This window comes from Manis pentadactyla, chromosome 5 (genome assembly GCF_030020395.1).
Source record: "Manis pentadactyla isolate mManPen7 chromosome 5, mManPen7.hap1, whole genome shotgun sequence".
Classification (NCBI taxonomy): Eukaryota; Metazoa; Chordata; class Mammalia; order Pholidota; family Manidae; genus Manis; species Manis pentadactyla.
In genome coordinates this window covers 164307251-164326205 of record NC_080023.1, presented here as the reverse complement: position 1 = coordinate 164326205, position 18955 = coordinate 164307251, and the positions used below count along the sequence as shown (strand labels likewise).

General features: G+C 46.4%; 1 protein-coding gene across 1 annotated transcript; it reads left to right on the top strand.

Annotated features, from left to right (window-relative positions):
- The first annotated feature begins 306 nt into the window (after positions 1-306).
- TOMM34 (translocase of outer mitochondrial membrane 34) lies at positions 307-18559 on the top strand. The gene is made up of 7 exons (XM_036902184.2): positions 307-577; positions 5445-5544; positions 6688-6840; positions 9756-9925; positions 12735-12882; positions 17228-17354; positions 17581-18559. Exons 1-7 carry the CDS (start codon positions 451-453, stop codon positions 17683-17685), a joined length of 930 nt encoding a protein of 309 aa, XP_036758079.1. The 5' UTR covers positions 307-450; the 3' UTR covers positions 17686-18559.
- The last annotated feature ends 396 nt before the right edge of the window (positions 18560-18955 follow it).

Here is an 18955-nt window from a genome sequence, read left to right as displayed (position 1 = left end):
TCTGTCCTCTTACCTAAAATACAACGTGGTCACTTTCCATTGCATTCCTGGTTTGTTATCCTTACACACTAATCACATTACGAGTTTATCATCGTCATTTGCTCATGAGTTAACTGACTGCCGGGCCTCACTAGAACGTAAGCTCCAAAAGCGAGCACGGACATAGCCTCCAACACCATGTCCCCCGGCATCCTAGCACAGTGAGACGCCCAGCGCATCGCCTGGGCCCACAGCGCGCGGAGGAATCTAAGTCCCGAACTGAGTGTGCGCAGAAGGCGGGGCTACAGGTCACGGTGCGCGCAGGCCCCGCCCCACCCCTCTGTCCATCCGGCTCCGGGCCAGCGTTGCCGGTGAACGCCAGCGCGAGGTTCCCGGTGCTTCAGCCTAGACTCTGTTCCCGCAGCTCTCGGCTGAAGAAACGGAGTCGCCCTCTTTGCCGGCCGGGCCGGGATGGCCCCCAAACCCTTAGACTCGGTGAAGGGGCTACGCGCCGCCGGCAACCAGAGCTTCCGTAACGGCCAGTTCGCCGAAGCCGCCGCGCTCTACAGCCGCGCGCTGCAGGTGCTGCAGGCGCAAGGTACGCCCCTGACCCCAGTTCTCTGCCGGGCCTGCTGATGCACCCCAGCGCCCCTCGTCTCGCTCTGTCCTGTCTCCGGCGTATTCCTTCCCCTTGGCCGACTGCCCCACCAGGCCCTTCCCTTCACGCCCATTCCCCTCCTGGGCGTCCTACGAGAAACTTGCCCCCGTTCTTTCCACTTTTTTTTAATGCTAATATGGTTTTATTACTGGTTCTTTTTCGCTTAATGAATATCAGAAAAATTTGCATATTACTAGATGTTTTATCACTTTTAGAGGTAAAAAACTCTTAACCATTTTTAAATGTTGAGTAGTGTTGAGTATATTCACGTTGTTGTGCAACAGCTCTGAAACTTTTTCATCTTGAAACTGAAACTATTCACTAAGTACTAATCCCGCCCCCCTCCAGCCCTTGATACCTTTCTACTCCTGTAGCTATGATTTGACCAATTTAGATGCTTCAGATGAGTGAGGTCATGCATTGTTTGTTGTGTTCAGCATATTTGCTTGGTCATAATATCCTTGAAGCCGTATAATTCATATTGTAGCATATGACAGTATTTCCTTTTTTAAGGTTGAGTAATATTCCACCAAATGGATCTGCTTCCTGTTTTTTTTGTTTAATTTCCAAATATGACCACATTCTGGAGTTCTGGGGGTTAGGACTTCAACATATTGGTCATTTTCTTTATCCATTCATCCACTGAACATCTGGATTGTTTTCACGTCTTGGCTATTGTGAATAATGCCGTGATTAACATGGGTGTGCAGATGTCTCCAAGATCCTGCTTTGAATTCCTTTGGATACATATCCAGAAGTGGGATTGTTGGGTCATATAGTAGTTATATTTTTAATTTTGGGAAGACCCTCCATACTGTTTTCCATAATGGTTGCACTATTTCACATTCCTACCAACAGTTCCCAATGGTTCCAACTTCTCAGCATCTTCACCACCACTTTGTATTTTCTTTCCTTTTGATAGTAGTCATCCTGATAGGTATATACAAGCTGCCTGCTTTTTAACTGATCCCCATCCTAAGTTATTCAGGCTTCATCCTAAACACTGAGGATGTAGCTCAACATTCCTGCTCCACAGCTGTTCCATCTTCAATTAAATTAATATTTACTGAGCATCTGTATGTACTGAGTATATATAACAAGACAGAGAAGGTCCTTTCAAGGATCATACATTCTTGTTTTTTTGTGGGGTAGGTGTGGATGTAAACTAGTGAATAAATGATTAGGGCTATGAAGAAGACCAGTACTATGATGTGACGGAGAGTTGCCTGGGGGACTTCTTTAGAGTGGGAGGTCAAGGAACTTTTTTGAAGAATTGGCAGTGGAGGTGACATCCAGATGATGGGATGAAGCCAAGTGCATAAAGTTCTGGGTCCTGACCATTCCAGTGGAGGGAACTGAAATTACAAAGGCCCCCAGGCATAGCGTGTCCTAGGGGCCAAAGCATAGTGAGCCAGTTGGAGGAATGAGTAAACCTGAGGTGTAGTAGGCAGAACCTATTGTGTAAACGTTGTCCACAGTAAGCTGTGGTGAGGAGTTTGGGTTTTTTTTTTTTAATTAAGGTATCATTGATAAACAATCTTATGAAGGTTTCACGTGAGCAACATTGTGGTTTCAACATTCACTCCTATTATCAAGTCCCCCCCCACTCCATTTCAATCACTGTCCATCAGCGTAAGTAACATGCTATAGAGTCATTACTTGTCTTCTCTGTGCTATACTACCTCCCCCGTGACCTGCCTATGTTGTATGTGCTAATTATAATGCCCCTTAGTCCCTTCCTCCCCAACACCGTCCCTTTGGTAACTGCTAGTCCCTTCTTGGAGTCTGTGAGTCTGCTGCTGTTTAAAAGTTCCTTAAATTTTGCTTTGTTGTTATAAGTTTGGGTTTTATTCCTTGTTAGGAAGCTGCTGGAGAGTTTTAAACAGAGGAATAACATAGTCTTTTAACAGTTCACCCAGCCTCCCGCTCATTTCAGCCAACCACAGCCCTTTGCCCAAACCCCTCTTCTCCAAAGTTTCTTACCCATAAGTCCTCATTGGAACCCGTTTTACCTAATTCCCTTTGCCTTCCTTCTCTTTCTTATTTTCTTTGGCTAGCATATGTTTCATCTTTGTACTTAGCTTATGGATAAGACATTTATGGCATGAAGATACGTCAGAGGCAGGATTTTGAATATGGCTTTGCCTGACTCCCAAGTCCAAGTTTTTAATCATTTTGCCAGATTTCTTCCCAAATCCTCCTCGAATCCCAGTCCTTTTTTGTTTGAACTTTAGCAGTTTCAAGCCACTTTTTTGTCCCCTTCTTTATTTCCTAGAATACTTCTCTTGAGGCTGACCTCTCAGCCTCACTTGATGAAATTGCTGAGGAATCTGAAGTATCATTATTTCTGCCTTTTTCTCTCATCCTACCCCAGCAGGCTTGGAAAATCTTGTGCTTTTGTATGGATTTATTCTGGGTTCCTAGAATTGCTGAACAGATGTCACATTTAGTAAGGGACCAGAGTTTGGTTCTGATCCCACTACTGATTTTCTAGGCAATTTATGGGCAAGTCCCTTTGTAGCCCAGTAGCTGCATCCGGGGAAGTTTCTCCCTGCGCACCAGGTGAAGCACTAGGAGAAACCTCAGCCTCTGAACGGGGGAGGGTTCTTGACTCTGGACAAGAAAGAATTCTGTAATAGGTGTGAGGATTATAAGGAAAGAATTCATTAAAGCGAGAGTAGTAGGGAATGGTAGCTGCCCTTGAGGCGGCTGAGAACAGGGTGAGATCCCGGACGAGCCCCCAGAAGATGATACCAGGGTTTTTGTTCACAGAGTCGAAGAATGAACTCCACAAACACTCATGGTAGGCAAGCAAGAAAGAAGCTTTTTGTTAATAGAAGATACAAAACTCCCAGGCATATACTGGGAGGCAAGGCTGCCTCTTATAGGCTTAGGTCTAGGGGTTTTATGCCTGTTGCATCCAAGAGGGAGAGAAGCTGTATGTTTTCTATAGGTTCCCGTCAGAATGCCAAGTATATTTTAGCCAGTCATACTAAAGGTCATTTCTATTTTTAACTAATATGCCTTGGTTAAGCTATAAGAGCTACTGTGACTTAAAGAACCATTTTTACTATTATCAGGGAGGCTCAGTGAGGAACTTCTTGTACATTGTTGCATTGTTCCAGCTGCAAGTCTCCTATTCTTCACATTTCCAAGGTCCTTAGTAAACATTCCGTTTGCCCTTCCCAGGGCCCTTATCTTGCTCTAACTGGACAGGGGCTGCCCCCTGTTCTTTCCCTGTCTCAGGCTGATTTCTCTGATCAGTTTTCATGATCTTGAAAGGAGAACAGGGAGCAGCCTAACACAGCGAACCTTTCCAGAAAGTCTGTGAAGTGATATGTTCATGTGATAGGGGAGCACACACTATCGGAGGGATTGAGTGACTTGCGCAGGGTCACGGGCTGGGTTGTAGGTTCTGCGGGCCTCTCCAGCCCACCACTGGAGTTTCTGAGCAGCCGTGTCCTGGAGACGAGATGGAGTACAAGCTTTGAGCACTTGGACTTGCTCCTTAAGGGCAAGGATGTAGTTTACTTACCTCTATACTTCGTTGTCTCACTCAGGGCCTAGCAAAATAAGGGGGAAAAAGTTACTATTTTATTATGTTTGTTGTTGATAATGAGTGAAAGATACCAGGCGTCTACATGGTAACATGATACTTAGTGGAAAAAGCCAGGTGCAGGATAGGCAATATGGTGCCACTTAGGAAAACCTTTAAAAAATATTCAGTGATACATTATCTTACCATGAATACACATGTAATAAAGACAGACAAACCAACCTCAGGACTGCTGATCCCTGGGGGTCTGGGGAGGAAACAAAGGGAAGAAGGTGGGATGAGTGGAGCTCTAGCCCTATCAAAAATACATAAGGTTGGAAACAAATATAATGTATTCTAAGGCTAGTGATAGATATTGAATATCTGTTATACTGTTTTCTGTACATTTCACAGCTTTCAAAAGAGCTTGTTTTCAATTGTTGTGGGTATATACCTTGGAGTAGAATCATTGGGTTAACACTTGATAGTTTCCATGTTTGTTGTATGTTGTTTTCATTACATTCCATGCTAGCAGGTATGAAGTGGTTGAAAAGTTATTTTTAAAAATGAAGATCAAATGGGGGGAGTTTAGTAAACATAATGTTCCTCATGTAATTGTAGATCAATGATACCAAAGTAATAAAAAATAAATAAATGAAGATCATGTGGCCACAATAAAAGACTTGAGCTTCTGAGATTCCCGAGGGTAAGGACTGCCTTTAGGCAAAGATTTGGTAGTTGTCCCCCCCACGTGGTAGTGTGGGTCTTTCTCCTAAGATCTCCATAGCCGCCAGCCCCAGAGGACTTTCCCTGGTGGACTCCTCTCTGATTTACCAGCTAGAATCAGTGTCCTTTATGTCCCCACAACACTTGTGTAGCCCATTTAGCATGGCATTTATTGTATTTTTCTTTTCCTTTTCTTTCTTTATTGGGTTTACATGCTTTTTGTGATAAAATGAACATACTGCAGCCCCCTCCGAAGCAGAGATGGATTTCTTTGAGGCAGAAACCAGCTATTTCATGTTTAGCTTTTCCTGGTACTAAGCTCAGTGCCGGAGTGAGTGAATGAGAAGCTGCTTGGCTCCCTGTGAGGTTTGGTATTCTCACTCCCATGTAAGAATGACAGACTTGCTAGCAAGTCTCATTGGGTTAGAGTCATCTCTGCTGCCTTCACTAAAGCCCGGAGAGCCCAGGGTGTGAAATGCGCCCTGGTGTCCCTAGGCATCCCTTTGCCAACCTATTAGTCTCTGTTTTCTGCTTCCACCTGGGCAGGTTCTTTGGACCCTGAAGAAGAAAGTGTTCTCTACTCCAACCGAGCAGCTTGCCACCTGAAGGATGGAAACTGTACAGACTGCGTCAAAGACAGCACTTCGTAGGTGGTCAGGGGTAACTCTGGCGGGGCCTGAGGTCTCTCAGGAGGAGACTGGCTTTGTCTGGCCTGGTCCTCCCGTGGACGGATCCCACCAGTTACATCTATGACTGATACTAGCAAGTGTCTCCAGGTTACTGAGAATAGGTGGCTCTTCATGGTCCTTGGGGCCCCTGACTTGTGTCTTTGGAGTCTCCGCTCTGCTGCCAAAAGAGAAGTAGGGTGGGCAGTCTGAGAGAGGCCTTAAAGCCTTTGTCAGATTTGCCACCCAAGGATGAGGCCCAGTTGCAGACGAATGACTGGGTTGCACTGGCTTTTTCTGGGGTGGATGTGTGTCAGAGAGGAAGGAAGGGACGGAAGGTGGGAGGAAGGAGGACAGGCTAGCAGCTCTGAAGGGGAGGAAAATGGTCCTGATCAGTGCCCAGGTGCAGAGGATATTAAAGAAATTTTCATACTTGTTTCATCTCCAAGCCAGTCGGATGCCACCTTCTTTCCTCATCTCTAAGCTAGCACACAGACCTTACTGTGTTCTCAGATGTGATACCCTGTGACACGGCCTTACGTTGGTGTGCTGGTGGTAGATGGGAGAGGAGAGAGGTGAGCATGCTCGTGGAGCCTGTGCTAACTTGATGTGTGCCAGGCCCTGTGCTAGCTTTCCTTCTTGGAGTGCCCAGGACTGCTCCAGGGAGTGTTTACCGTCCTTCCCAGGCTAAAACTACCTTGCAGAGGATTGAGGCGGCAGTAAAGTGGTGTGCCTGGGGTCACATGGTTAGTGGCAGAGGTGGAATGCAAACACCACTGCTTCTGACTCCGAAGCATTTTTGTTGTTCCCAGCAGGCTGCAGCTCTGTAGAAATACCAAGAAGCATGAAAACTACAAGACACTTGTCCTTCATTTTGGGGGAACTACAACTGTGATAATTGATGCATGCACACACAAATTTCACAGTGTTAGTGGTTCTGTGCCCTCGTTCCCTTCTCCTCTTTAGCCTGAGTTAAAAAGGCCCTCTTCTAAGGTTTGAATTTTTAGCAGGGTCTCTCCCCCAGAAATGGCCTTCTGGGTAGTGAATGCTCCTACCTGCTCAGAAGGAACTTCGTGGGGAGCCCTGGTGACTCAGCCAGGTGACGTTTCTGCTTCCCGCTGCAGAGCACTGGCCCTGACTCCCTTCGCCATGAAGCCCCTGCTGCGGCGAGCATCCGCATACGAGGCCCTGGAGAAGTACTCCTTGGCCTATGTCGACTACAGGACAGTGCAGCAGATTGATAACAGTGTGACGTCAGCCTTGGAAGGCATCACCAGGTGAGCCCAAGCCTTGCAGGTAGTCTCTCTGGGCCTCCCTGTCCTATTCGACTGACTTGGGACCATCGCTTTGGGCTACCCCTCGAAACTCCTAATGAGCGTGTGGGGAAAGCGTGGAAGGAGAATCTGTTGTTGTGTTTAGCAGGTTTTTAAGGTGTCAGAATTCCTGAGGGTTTTATTTTTTGTTTTGTTTTGGTTTGTGTTTTCTCATATAGATTCTGAGATTCATTCACACAGTAATAATTTGTTGAGCTCTGTGTAAGGTATTGTACCAGGTTCAGTGGGAAATGCCAAAATAAAAGCGATACAGACCCATTCGCTTGGAAGAGCTAACCAGAGGGGAAAGCAGGCCACAGGCAAGGCAGCTGCGGCCCGAGGCTGTGGGTCGGTGTTCGTGGGTATGGGTCACTATGTTGTGCTGCGGCCCCCTTGAGAGGTTCCTCCAGAGAAATTTCTTTCTGGACTTCTGAGCAGTTGTTTCCATCTTGTGGATGCCCTCCTGTGCAGCTGATCATTTCCCCCTTTGCATGGGCTGTTAGAAAGCCAAATGCCACACTAATAGTGAACCCTTAACAGAACTTCATGGTATGTATTTAGTGTGTCATTTCTGCCCTCACTTACTTTCTCTCTGCCTCCTTTATTTTCTGTCTTTCAACAAAATCTGCCATTTATGTGTCTGACTTTGCACTAGGGCCTGGGCTGATGTCTGAGACACTCCTTCCTGCCCTAGTAGCGCTCCTGGTCTCATGGAGAACACCAGTCAGTAACAGGCAAGCACACTACAGTGCAAAAAGAGCTGTGGCAGGAGGCAGCGCAGGGCACTGTCGGGGCAGAAAGGAGGGTCTAACCTGCTGGGGGAGGAGGCGGATGCTGGAGATGGCTGTCAGAGGAGGTGAGCTGAGACCAGGAGACAAATAGAGATTGGGGTTGGGGGGCAGCAAGGAGAAAGGGCAGCAGTGCGGGGTGAGGAGTATGATGTATTTCAGCAGTGGGGGTCCGCTTCCATGTTACGTGGTGCTGCAGGCGAGGGGCTCAGCTCAGGACAGTAGTTGAGAGATCACTTCAGACCTAGGGCCGTGGACTTAATGGGAGCACAGTGAGGCATAGTGAAGGGTCTTTAGCAGGGGAGCAGTATCTCACTGTCTGATGTGGGGAAGGATGAGATAAAGAACAGAATAGGAAGGGGGGGCATGCGGTAATCCAGAAGAGGGGTGTAGATAGTGGAAAGAGGACAGTGGGACCCATTTGGGGGATATTCAGGTAGAATTTCAACAGGTTTTGGTGAGAAGGGAAGAAGAGACATTGAGGTGGCTGCCATGTTGAGCTGGAGGTGACCGTGGGACATGAGACTGGAGATCTAAGGGAGGCATAGGTACATGGGTTTGCAACAAAGGAGAAAAATACAGGCCCGACAGATTGGAAGGTCATCAGCACAGAAGTGGATTGAAGTTGTGGGAGAGAAAAAGAGTGCCTCAGCAAGTGTGTAGGGGAAGAGAGGGTGCAGCTTTGGGAAATGCCAGCATCGGCAGGACTTAGGAACAGCAGCCCAAACAGCCGGTGGAAGCTTGGAGCATTTGGTGTCACTAGGGAGGGGATGTTTCCAGAAGGTTGAAGCCGTCCTTTGTGTCAGGTGGTCCAGTTCCTTATGTAGACCAGGGGTTCAGGAATGAAGTCACTGGTGATTCTAATGGAAGCAGTTCAGTGGGGTCGCAACCCAGCTGGCAGTGGGTTCAAGAAGTCAGGCTGCAAAGAGGCAGAGGAGTGTAGCGGATGGCAGAGGGGTGTCCAGGAGGGCTGTTAGTTATGTGAGGAGAGTTAAGTGCTGAGGACTGAAGTAAATAGGAAAGAGGAAGACATAGGAGAGAGAGATGGTGGCCGAGTGGGATCCCTGAGCGAGGCAGGAGGGCTGGGCCCAGAGCTTAGGCCGAGGGACTGGCCTTGTCATCTCTCCTATGGTTTTGGAGGAAAGAGGAAGCACTGGTGCCCATGCACATAGGTTTGCATTTGGGGTATGGGTAAGTTTGCTCTGAAAGAGGAGGAGGGCTAGGAAGGGAGCAGGGTTGAGGGGGTGGAAATTTGAAATATCTGGGCTGATCAGAAGGACAGCTTTGGGAGCTTAGTTGGAGACCATGAATTTGTAGTTGTACCAGTCTGTGAGGTTTTCATTCTAGTAATGTAGGAACGTGGTTGTAAGAGCAGAAAAGCATACAATTGGCTTTACTCACCCATTCAGTATGTACTTATTGAGCCCTGGTGGGTGCCAGGTGACGTTCTAGGTGCTGCAAAGCACTTAGCAAAATGGACACAGTCACTGAGCAGCATTTTAAGCAAGTCAGCTCAGCCTAGAGGTGGGATTGGGAAAATGGAAGTGGCCAAGATTGATCCAGGTAGAGGAAAAAGCACTTACAAGGCTTGAACGTAACGATCAAGAAGGAACATGGCACAAGATAAAAATGGGAGGGGACCAGACCTCAGGCCCTGTTACGCTAGAGAAATGGGAACCACTGAAGGACTTAAAAATTTGAGAATGACATGGTAAGATTTGCATTAAAAAAAAAAATCTCTGAGCATTAATCAAATAGGTACCTGTGTGGCCTTGTAAATAGATCCGTTAAGAAAATATGAAACCTATGATCCTTTCTTTGGGAATGTGTGGTCCCTTGGGGGTAAAGTTTAAGTACCATTAACAAGCAACAGATCACCACTTTGCACTTAATGTAGTGCAGCCAAGCAAGGGCCAGGCATGGTGACTGATCAGAGATGTTTGCGGAGGGCAGACTCCTGTTCCTTTCCTGCTGGGTGTCAGAAGGATATAAAGAGTTATTGGCTCCCATACACCACCTTTGATTTTATGAGAGGAGGAAAGTCTTCTTGACCCAGCCAGAAATTTCCCTGTATGTTACCTTCCTTTCCAGAATGACCAGAGCACTCATGGACTCCTATGGGCCCGAGTGGCGCCTGAAGTTGCCCTCTATCCCCTTGGTGCCTGTCTCAGCTCAGAAGAGGTGGGATTCCTTGCCTTTGGAAAACCACAGAGAGGCAACTAAAAGCAAATCCAGAGACACCACAACTGCAAAGAACAGAGGTAAGCTGTGATTTCTCAGAGTGTGGCAGGCAGTCTTCCCATAACCACTTTGTTTAGAGTAATCCTGTAAAAATTTGCCTCCTTTAAGCTGAGTTATAAGAATAATCTTATAAACAAAGTAAAAAATGTCTTAACTTCTTAGAGATTGTCTCCTTACCTCTACAGCAAGGGTGGGGAAAAACCTACCCCACAGTGGTACAGATTAAATGATGTAAGGTGTGTTGAACCCCCAGCCTGGCACATGGGTATACAGTGTCAGTTCCCTTCTCTTTCCTCCAGCAGCATTTGGGATGTATCATGTTGGATGTTTTTGGTTGCAAGAACAGAAAACTTGACATCGTAAAAATAGTAGAGAATTTTGGGGCTCCTATAACTGGAGAGTCCAAAAGTCAGGTTCAGGCAAGGTTTACTCCAGCAGCTCAAACTGACTCCATTCCCTGTACTTACCCCGACTCTCTTCTCTAGTGTATCAGCTTTGTCTTCAGAAAGCTTCCCTCCTTGTAGTAAGAAAGCTGTAGCACTTCCTGGTTTCACATCCAGTACCATGCCTCGTGTCCCAGAGGAACAGAAAAAGGGTTTTATTCTGAGCACTCCCTAAGAAAGGGTTTCTTTTGCCCAAATCCCCAGCTTATATATTTTCTCAGATTTTTCTGGTCTGTTTGGTCAGAGGCTGTTCCCTGAACTAGTCTCTGTGACCAGGAACTGAGATTGTGTGATTTGCTCAGCCCTAAGCCATCTGCCCCACCTCCAGAGCTAGCGGATGGTGCTGCTGCCCCAGGAACATGTGCACTGCGAGTCCTTGGAAGAGGGTGAATGAGGGAAGGAAGATCAGACCCAGGTAGCCCTAAATAAGAGCCTGTCCCCCTCATTTGTATAAGATGAAGAGACCATTCTTCAGGAAGGGGCTTGCTAGAAGCTCTTGTAATGCTCCAGAGGAATTGTCCCAGCCCAGCAAGCTAGGTATTGGGGATTGAGGTACAGAAGGGAGCAGGACTGGAGCCATGTGGTGGGTGTTAGGGGAGGGCAGGAGTTACTCCCCTTCGCAGGAGGAAAGCTATCCAGCCAAGGGTAGCATACACTCTGGTTTGCGGGAGCCTGGTAAGTGTTCCCCACTTTTCCCTAGAATGAAAATGTGGGGGCAAATGAACTAGATGGTTCCGTGCACCTGCCATCTATTTCATTCTTTCAGAGTATGTGTTACGGGTCCTGTGCTAGCAGCATACAGCAGACAGGGCAGGCAGCTTGGCCCTCAGGAAGCTCTAGGTCTGATGAGAAACTGAGGCATATAAACAGCGTTTTCAAATACAGGAGGAAGAACGAGGTGCTTTGGAGTCTTCAGTGCTTAGGGCCCTCACGGGGGGACTGGCGGAGGCGTGCTTCAGGAGTCGGGGAAAGGCTCGCGGAGGAGGTGGCAGCGAGGTGACAGGTTGAGCTGGATCTTGAGTAGGGACTTCTTCCGGTGGCAAGGGAGAAGGAAGGGGCTTCTCAGCAGAGACACTGGAGAGGGCTAGAGAATGAAGTGCAGGGGGTATTGCTGGTGAGCAGTGGGCGTGAGCGTGACTGCAGTGTGAGGTGTGTTGCAGGGCCCAGGTGAAGCTGAAGATGTGTGTACAGTGCACCCCTCTGGCCGTACTTGCAGCGAACTCATGCGCATGTGATAAGGAGATGTGTGCAACAGTGTTTATAGCAACAGAAAAAACGAGATAATCCAAATCTCCATAAAAATAGGAAAATGGGTAAATCAGTAGTATTTCAGTGAAATGAATGAACTCTAAGTACATGCATCAACAGAGATGAATCTCAGGAATATAATTTTGAGGGGAAAAAGGAAAACCAGGTCCCAGAAAAATACACAGAATTATTCATTCCTGTATCTAAAGCTCAAAAACAGAGTAAACAACAAGTGGTTAATGGATACTATTGTATATAGCTAAACTAGCCAAAAAAGCACAGAATTGGGGATGTTTTCCTTCAGGGGAGGATTGATTTGGGGAGAGGCTCACAGGGCTTTAAATGTTCTGTTTAAGGTGAGGGATGAGTTCAGGGGTGTTAGTTTTATTCCTAAAACGTTACCTTTGTCATAAATATTCAGTATTAAGATAGTTTTTAAAAATTAAAAAAGCAGGTGATATGGGAGCTGGGGCTGGAACAAGGAGCTGGGGCCACACAGTGAAGGGCCTGAAGACCGCAGCTTGGATTGTACCTGCTCCTCTACGCTCCCCCCGAAGGCTGCAGCAGAGCTGCTTGTTAGGTGGGGGAGGAGATTCCCCCGTTCAGACCAAAACAGAGATGCCCTCTTCTGCAAGCCTGGGAGCTGCACCCTTTCTTTACCAGATGCTTATTTACCTAAATACTTACTCTCCCGCTGTAAGTTTATAGAGTTCTACACTTTTTTGGTATTCTCAGATTTCATCTTGACAGTCACCCTGTGTGGAGTAGGTATTGCCTCCATTGTAATGGTGAGAAAACTGAGGTCCAAAAGAGTTAGGTAGTTAGGTAAGATCTCCAGCTACCAAGTGGCAGCGCCAAGGCTGGAGCCCAGGTTGCTTCTCATCATGTATGTGTTGTTATGTGCATGTGTAAGTATGTTTGTCAGGAGTCCCCAACTTCTGAATGAAAAGCTGTTTAATTTCCCAGAAGCCATTAGTCAGGAATCCATTAATCATTAAAGGATGCTTTACAACCGTATAGGGATTCTCTGGGGAGAGAAGGTTGTAGACAACTTGGAAGAGATGATGCCAAAGAGATTTCTTTGATCTCAGTTGGGCACCTGCTCCATGGTTCTTTCCTCTTCTGTATTTATATCTAGTGCCTTCTACTGAGGATGTGGAGAGAGCCAGAGTTCTGAAGGAAGAAGGCAATGAGCTCGTAAAGAAGGGAAACCATAAGGAAGCTGTTGACAAGTACAGTGAAAGCCTCTCGCTTAGTGACCTGGAATCGGCCACGTACAGCAACAGGTACCCTCCCCACAGCTGCTGGCCTAGGGGATGTCCGATGCTGTTCCCTAGTTTTCTCTTGGACCATGGTGAGCTCTTCATTCCTGCCATGTAGTCAGTATGTTACAGCTCAAAACATGCATTCACCCTTGTTTTGATCACAATGAGGCAGGCAATGCCAGTAGGATTCATTCTCTTTAAAGGGATGGAAACTAAGGGATGCCAAAGGGGAGCTTGGGTTTTGCTAGCCCTTCTCCCCAGATTTTTCATTAACCCCCCAATTAGCACATGATCTAAGTAAAAGAAAGGTGCTTGCTATGCAGACACGACCTCAACACAAGTCTCATGGCCTTGCCATCTTCCCTTGCTTCTACACGATGGCTGCTCCAAAGGCCATCCTGTTAGAAATCTTGGCACTGACTCTTTGAGAACAGAACTCTAGTTTGGAGTAACTTTTGCCTGGCCTGGGAGCGAGAGGTGGGTCCAGGCTAGCCTGAGGGGTTAGACTTGTGGCACTGCGGAAGGCCCTGCACCACCAGCTGTCAGTGGTCAGTGAGTCTTTGTACCAACAGTGCAGCCTGGGAGTGAGGGTGTAGACTCCTTTATGGTGTAGGAGTCACTGCTGCAGCGTGGGTCTTCCCAGTTTAAAGTCTAGAAAAACAAGGCACAGAGCAGGAAGGGCTTTTTGCCTCAGCTCACCCAGCCAGTAAATAAATGGTGGAGACAAAATTGGAACCTGGCTCCAAAGAGATCTTTCTGCTATGCTCGTTTTACTATCAGAAGCTTGAAACATTCAGCAGAGAATCATATTTGATCCAAACATTTCTTATAAAATAATTACTATAGAATATTAAATCTGTTTCTCCTTCCCTACCAACATACACACATTACTCTTTAGTTCATAAATCTTGGATCTACTATAGACTCACCATTCCTTTTCCAGAATTCTTGAGATGAAACGTATTTTTAGATTTTGATAAGGTGATATGGTCCAGATACAAATCACATAACCGTCCGGCAGGGTTTGGGGCACCTTGCCGATGTCAGCTGTTAATGCTTGGCAGTGAAACATGGTGGTGTAAAGAAAGCAGCCTCGTGTCATTTGAGGCCATGTTTTCCTGCTCAATGAGTTAAGAATTTTTAGTTTTAAAGGTTGGGTTTTGGAATTTTGGACCTGTGGTTATATTGGCTGGTTAGACCTGGGATGTGTGCCAAGCTAACTTGGAAAAACGGGCTGTAGCCCATGTGTTCCATGGTAGTGTGGCATTGTCTTCTGACTCCTCTTTCTCTGGGTGCTCTGGACTTGTTTACTGCATGCTGCTGGAGACCTCTGTTAACCCATTTTCCTGGATGTTTATCCCATTCAAGACTGTGCTTTGTTTGTGACAGAAATACTGTTTTTCAAGCAAATGTGTGTGTGCCACACTGTTCTAATTACTGTTGCTTTATAATATCTCATAGGGCTGGTCCTTTCCTTATTCTTCTCAATCAGAGCATCCCTGGCTCTGATTTTCCCAGGTTGGTTCTTCTAGCTAAACTTTAGGGTTATTTTGACAAATTCCCAATAAGTGCCTTGTGGGCCTTTGGTTGTGGTTACACTGAATTTATCAATTCATTTTAGAGGACTGATAACTTTACACAAAAATGAACTTTCCACCCATGTTGCTGAAATGACAGCACATCCTGGAGGCCGTGCTGATGCTCCACTGTGTGCGTATGTGTCTGTGTGGACCAGTGCACAGCCTTTGGCTGGCTTCACACTCCTGTGCAGTTCGGTGCCTGAGTGGATAGCACCGTGCAGGTACCCAGCATGTGCAGCTTGCCAGGCCCTGGACAGACTTAAGGAGAGTCTCATGTAGCACACACAGCAGTTGTTCAGGTTGGGTCAAAGTCATCCCATTTTATCTATGAGAAAACAGGGTGGGAAAGATGACTCAACGAACACAAAGTTAACTAAACAATACCTGGGAGAACTGGGATTTAAGCCAAGATTTTTTACTCCAAAGCTTGGGTACTTTTTCACTCAGTCACATCTCCCAGACTCCTTTGTAATGAAAACGTTTCTGACTGGATACAAAATCATTCGCTTATCAAAAGCCAAGGCTGTTCAATTTAAAGGCCAATGTTATGCATTTTTAACATCTTAAATATTGTAGTAATTATGTTTATATTCTGGAGTAACTACGTAGTACACAGTACTTATACTGTGGTTCCCTTACCTCCCAGAAACTTGGCCAATTCTTTAAATTGTCAGAACCCATTGAGAGAAAACTTTAGTTTCTTTAGAATTCCTCTGTGTTCAAATTTAAATCAAGAACTACTATTCTAAAGCTTGGTGATAGACAGCAGCCATTTTGCTTTGCTCGTGTTTTGTGAGCAAGGGATTTGTGAAGGACAGTTCTTACTTGGGGTGTCACATTCAGGGCCAACAGGTTGGCAGCTGGGGCTGAAGTCACCTGAAGTCTTGCATGTCTGGCACCAAGACTGGGATGAGTGAGATGGCTGCAGGTGGGATTGCTGGAGCAGGCTGGCGCCTCCCTTCTTCTCTCCTTATAGCCTTGTCCGATGTGCTAGCTTGAGCTTCTTCATAGCATGGTGGCCTCAGGGTAGCTGGCTTCTCACATGGCATCTCAAGGCTCCAGGAGCAAGTGTTCCCAGAGACCAGGGAAGAAACTACAAAGCTTCTAGGACCTTGCCTTGGAACTCACATTATACCCTTTCTTCTGTGCCCTACTGGTCACAGCAATTACAGAACCTGCCTAAATTCACAGGGAAAGAACGTAGGAAGAATACCAAAGAATTTGTACTCACTTTTAAAGTGATACAAGGAAAAGCTTTTCCTAAGTTAATTTACAAATTCCTTGCAATCTTAATGAAAATACTAGTTTTTAAATTTGCAATGATTCCAAAGTTTGTCAGGAAAAAAATGGGCATAGCAGCATAAGAATTTAGTGTATGATCAAATATAGGCAAAGGAGGGATTATCCCATGAATGGTGGCAGGTTGACTGGATCAGAACTAAACCTAAACCTGAATCCCTACCTCACTCCTTATGCTAAAATAAATTCTAAGTGACTCACAGTTTCAGTTGTAAAAAGTGAAACCATTAAGTTCTAGAAGAATGTGGGTTTAATTATCTTGTGACAGAAAAGTTATTCTCATATATGGTAGCTGAGCAGGGGGACCCACATAAAGTTGGATTTATCCAACATTAAAAGTTGGATAAATTTGATTTCGTGGGATGAAAAGGCCTTGTGTAAAGATACTCAGTTTTACCCATATTTAAAGCAACTACATTAAAACAGTGAGACACTGTTTTATTCCATTATTGGTGGAAGTTAAAGGTTGAGACCTGGGTTGGTTCAATTGCTGGTAAATAGCCTCTCCTAATAACTTCTCTTCAGAGTGCATCTTTTCTGGAGAGCATTTTGGCAATAACCATCAAATTTTAAATGCACGTGTCTTTTGACCCAGCAGTCCCTCCTGAAAGGCATCTAAGATTTATGCACAAGGATGTTGATGACAGCATCCTTTATTTATAAAGTGGAAGCAATGAAAATATTTACCAACAGGAAATTGATAAATAATGGTATATCCAACTAAGTGAATGCTCCGTGTGCATTGAAAATGGGCAGAATGGATGGACTTACATAATGAGCTCCAAGACCTCTGACTGTTTATAGTGACTGTCTTTAGAGAACAGGACTAGAATTAATGAAGAAAATATACACACATACTTTGTCCCTATAGATGCAGAAGGCTTTATTGTATGGATATACACGATTTACTGTTTATTTCCTGTTCTATTATAAAAATTTTCAAAATGTAAGTTGAAAGAATTGTACATTGATTACCCACGTGCCTACCATGTAACTTCACACCATTGTTGTATTGGTTTATCCCATTTAGCCATCCATCAGTCTGTTTTATTTCTGACACATTTCAGAACTGTAGACATCCTTTACAACTCACTCCTAACGTCAGCATGTACATATAGAGCCCAGTATTTATGGGGTTTTTTTTTGAGGGGTAGATAACTTTTTAATCTGTCAAGGGGGAGCTTTCTGGAAGCCTTTGATTGGTTTGAAAGAGCACATTAGGGAACGTGAGGTAGGCAGAATGATAAACTGAATGAGGTCATGCAATCCAGGTCTGCCCCTCCCTCAGGAGCAGTGATGCCTTGAGCAACAGGTCCCCTTCACCCCTGGTAGCCAGCATTTTCCACCTATAAGAAGGGGGACTAGGGTTGCTGTGAGGATGGAAGGAGATACACAGTAACCAGCTGAGATAACTCCTCAGGCTGCCCCATGGCCTGTGGGTGGCCCAGAGAAGCCACTGAATCCTCTGAACCCTCTTTCCTCATCAGGGCGCTCTGCTATTTGGTCCTGAAGCAGTACAAGGAGGCAGTGAAGGACTGCACAGAAGCCCTCAGGCTGGACGGGAAGAACGTGAAGGCATTTTACAGACGGGCTCAAGCCTACAAGGCACTCAAGGTAAAAAGAGCCTGACCAAAAGCACTAAGCCACAGACACGGGGGCCTGTGGCAGTCCTTCCAGAGCACGGTCAAGGCCAGGTAGCATCTGCCCCGTCCCTGGGTGACTCAGGGCAGCCTACAGGCTGGGGTTTGAGAACCCTGTGCCATCTCAGCGGCTGTCCCCACCCCTGCTTGATCTCATCTCAGTCAGGGTACCATCCCCATCCCCTCCTCTCTTCCATCAGGACTATAAATCCAGCTTGGCAGACATCAGCAGTCTCCTGCACATTGAGCCCAGGAACGGCCCTGCACAGAAGTTACAGCGGGAAGTTAACCAGAGCTTAAACTAGAAACCTGAAAGGGCAGCAGAAAACCTCTGCCTGACCTCCTCTGTGCCTGCCCCCGGGACCCAGCATGCCCCAGAGTGAGCTTGGAAGCCCCTCAGAGAGGCAATGGCCTCCACCCCTTAAGAGGCTTTGCTTGTTCAAGTTAAGCTCAGTGTAGTCAAAAACCAGACATTTTGCTGGAATGGTCCCTGCTAGACTTGAAGCCCTGTCACCCATTCCCCCTGCCACAGACAGCTGGTATGTCACACAAACAGGTCCCCAGCAGCAGAGCGCTTGGTTCTGTCCCTGCCCCAAGCATGCTGCAGGCCCAGTGCTGCCCCTTCCCGCTTCACCAGACCCATCTCACTGTGGTCCATCTGAGCAAGCTGGAGAAGCTAGAGAACCCTGGCCCACCTACCCCCCAAAGCAGCCTGTTGAGCTGGTTCTCCAGGGCTGTCCTCGGTATAGTAGCCTGTGTTCTGAGCCCCAGTGCCTTTTGGCCCGACCCTCCTTTGCTGGGGTGGTAGAACCCAGACCTTTGTCTGTGGCTCTGTGTTGTGGCCTCCTGCATGGAGGCCCTAAGCTGTTGAAGAGCCCAGAGTTGTGGCTGTTCCTGAAGGAGGGATGGAAGAAAGGCCCCCTTGAAGTCAGTGCCCTTCCAGTCTGGGCAGGGACTTAACCTTTTGACCTCAACAGTGGCCCCCTCCAGGCTTCTTAGTTCTTTGTAATACTAAGTTTGTTTGAACTGAGTACTAGTATGTAATATTAAGATTGTAGAATTGTGTTTAAGCTATTGCATTAAATATCTTTCTTCTACCTAATGTCTGTTCTTTTTTAATTTATGCTTTTTCAGCTTTGTGCTCAGGACTTTGTAATAATAAAAGTTACTACTTATTGAGCATTGCATCCATTCATTCAACAGGTTTCCTGTAATGTCTGCATGGGCCAGGCTTTGTGGAAAGTGCTGGGGAAACGACAGTGAATAAATAGACACAGTCCCTGTTCTCAGAGAGCTGACAGTCTAGTGGGAGGACAGGTAGCTAATCAGATAATTCCAGGGGCAAGTGTAAAACTGCAGCCAGTGTAAGCGTTTTAAAGGAGTAGTCACTCAATGCTTTCCCTGCCTACCCGGGCAGACTTGACCCCATGAGGGATAGAGGTCTCTGAGGAAGTGAAGCTTAAATTGAGTTCTGTTGTGGGAGTTTAATGAGCAAGAGGGGAGGAGAAAGCAGTCCAAGCGTACAGAACAGGGTTTGTAAAAGGCCCATCTGGGAGGACAGGGTGGGACAAGGAC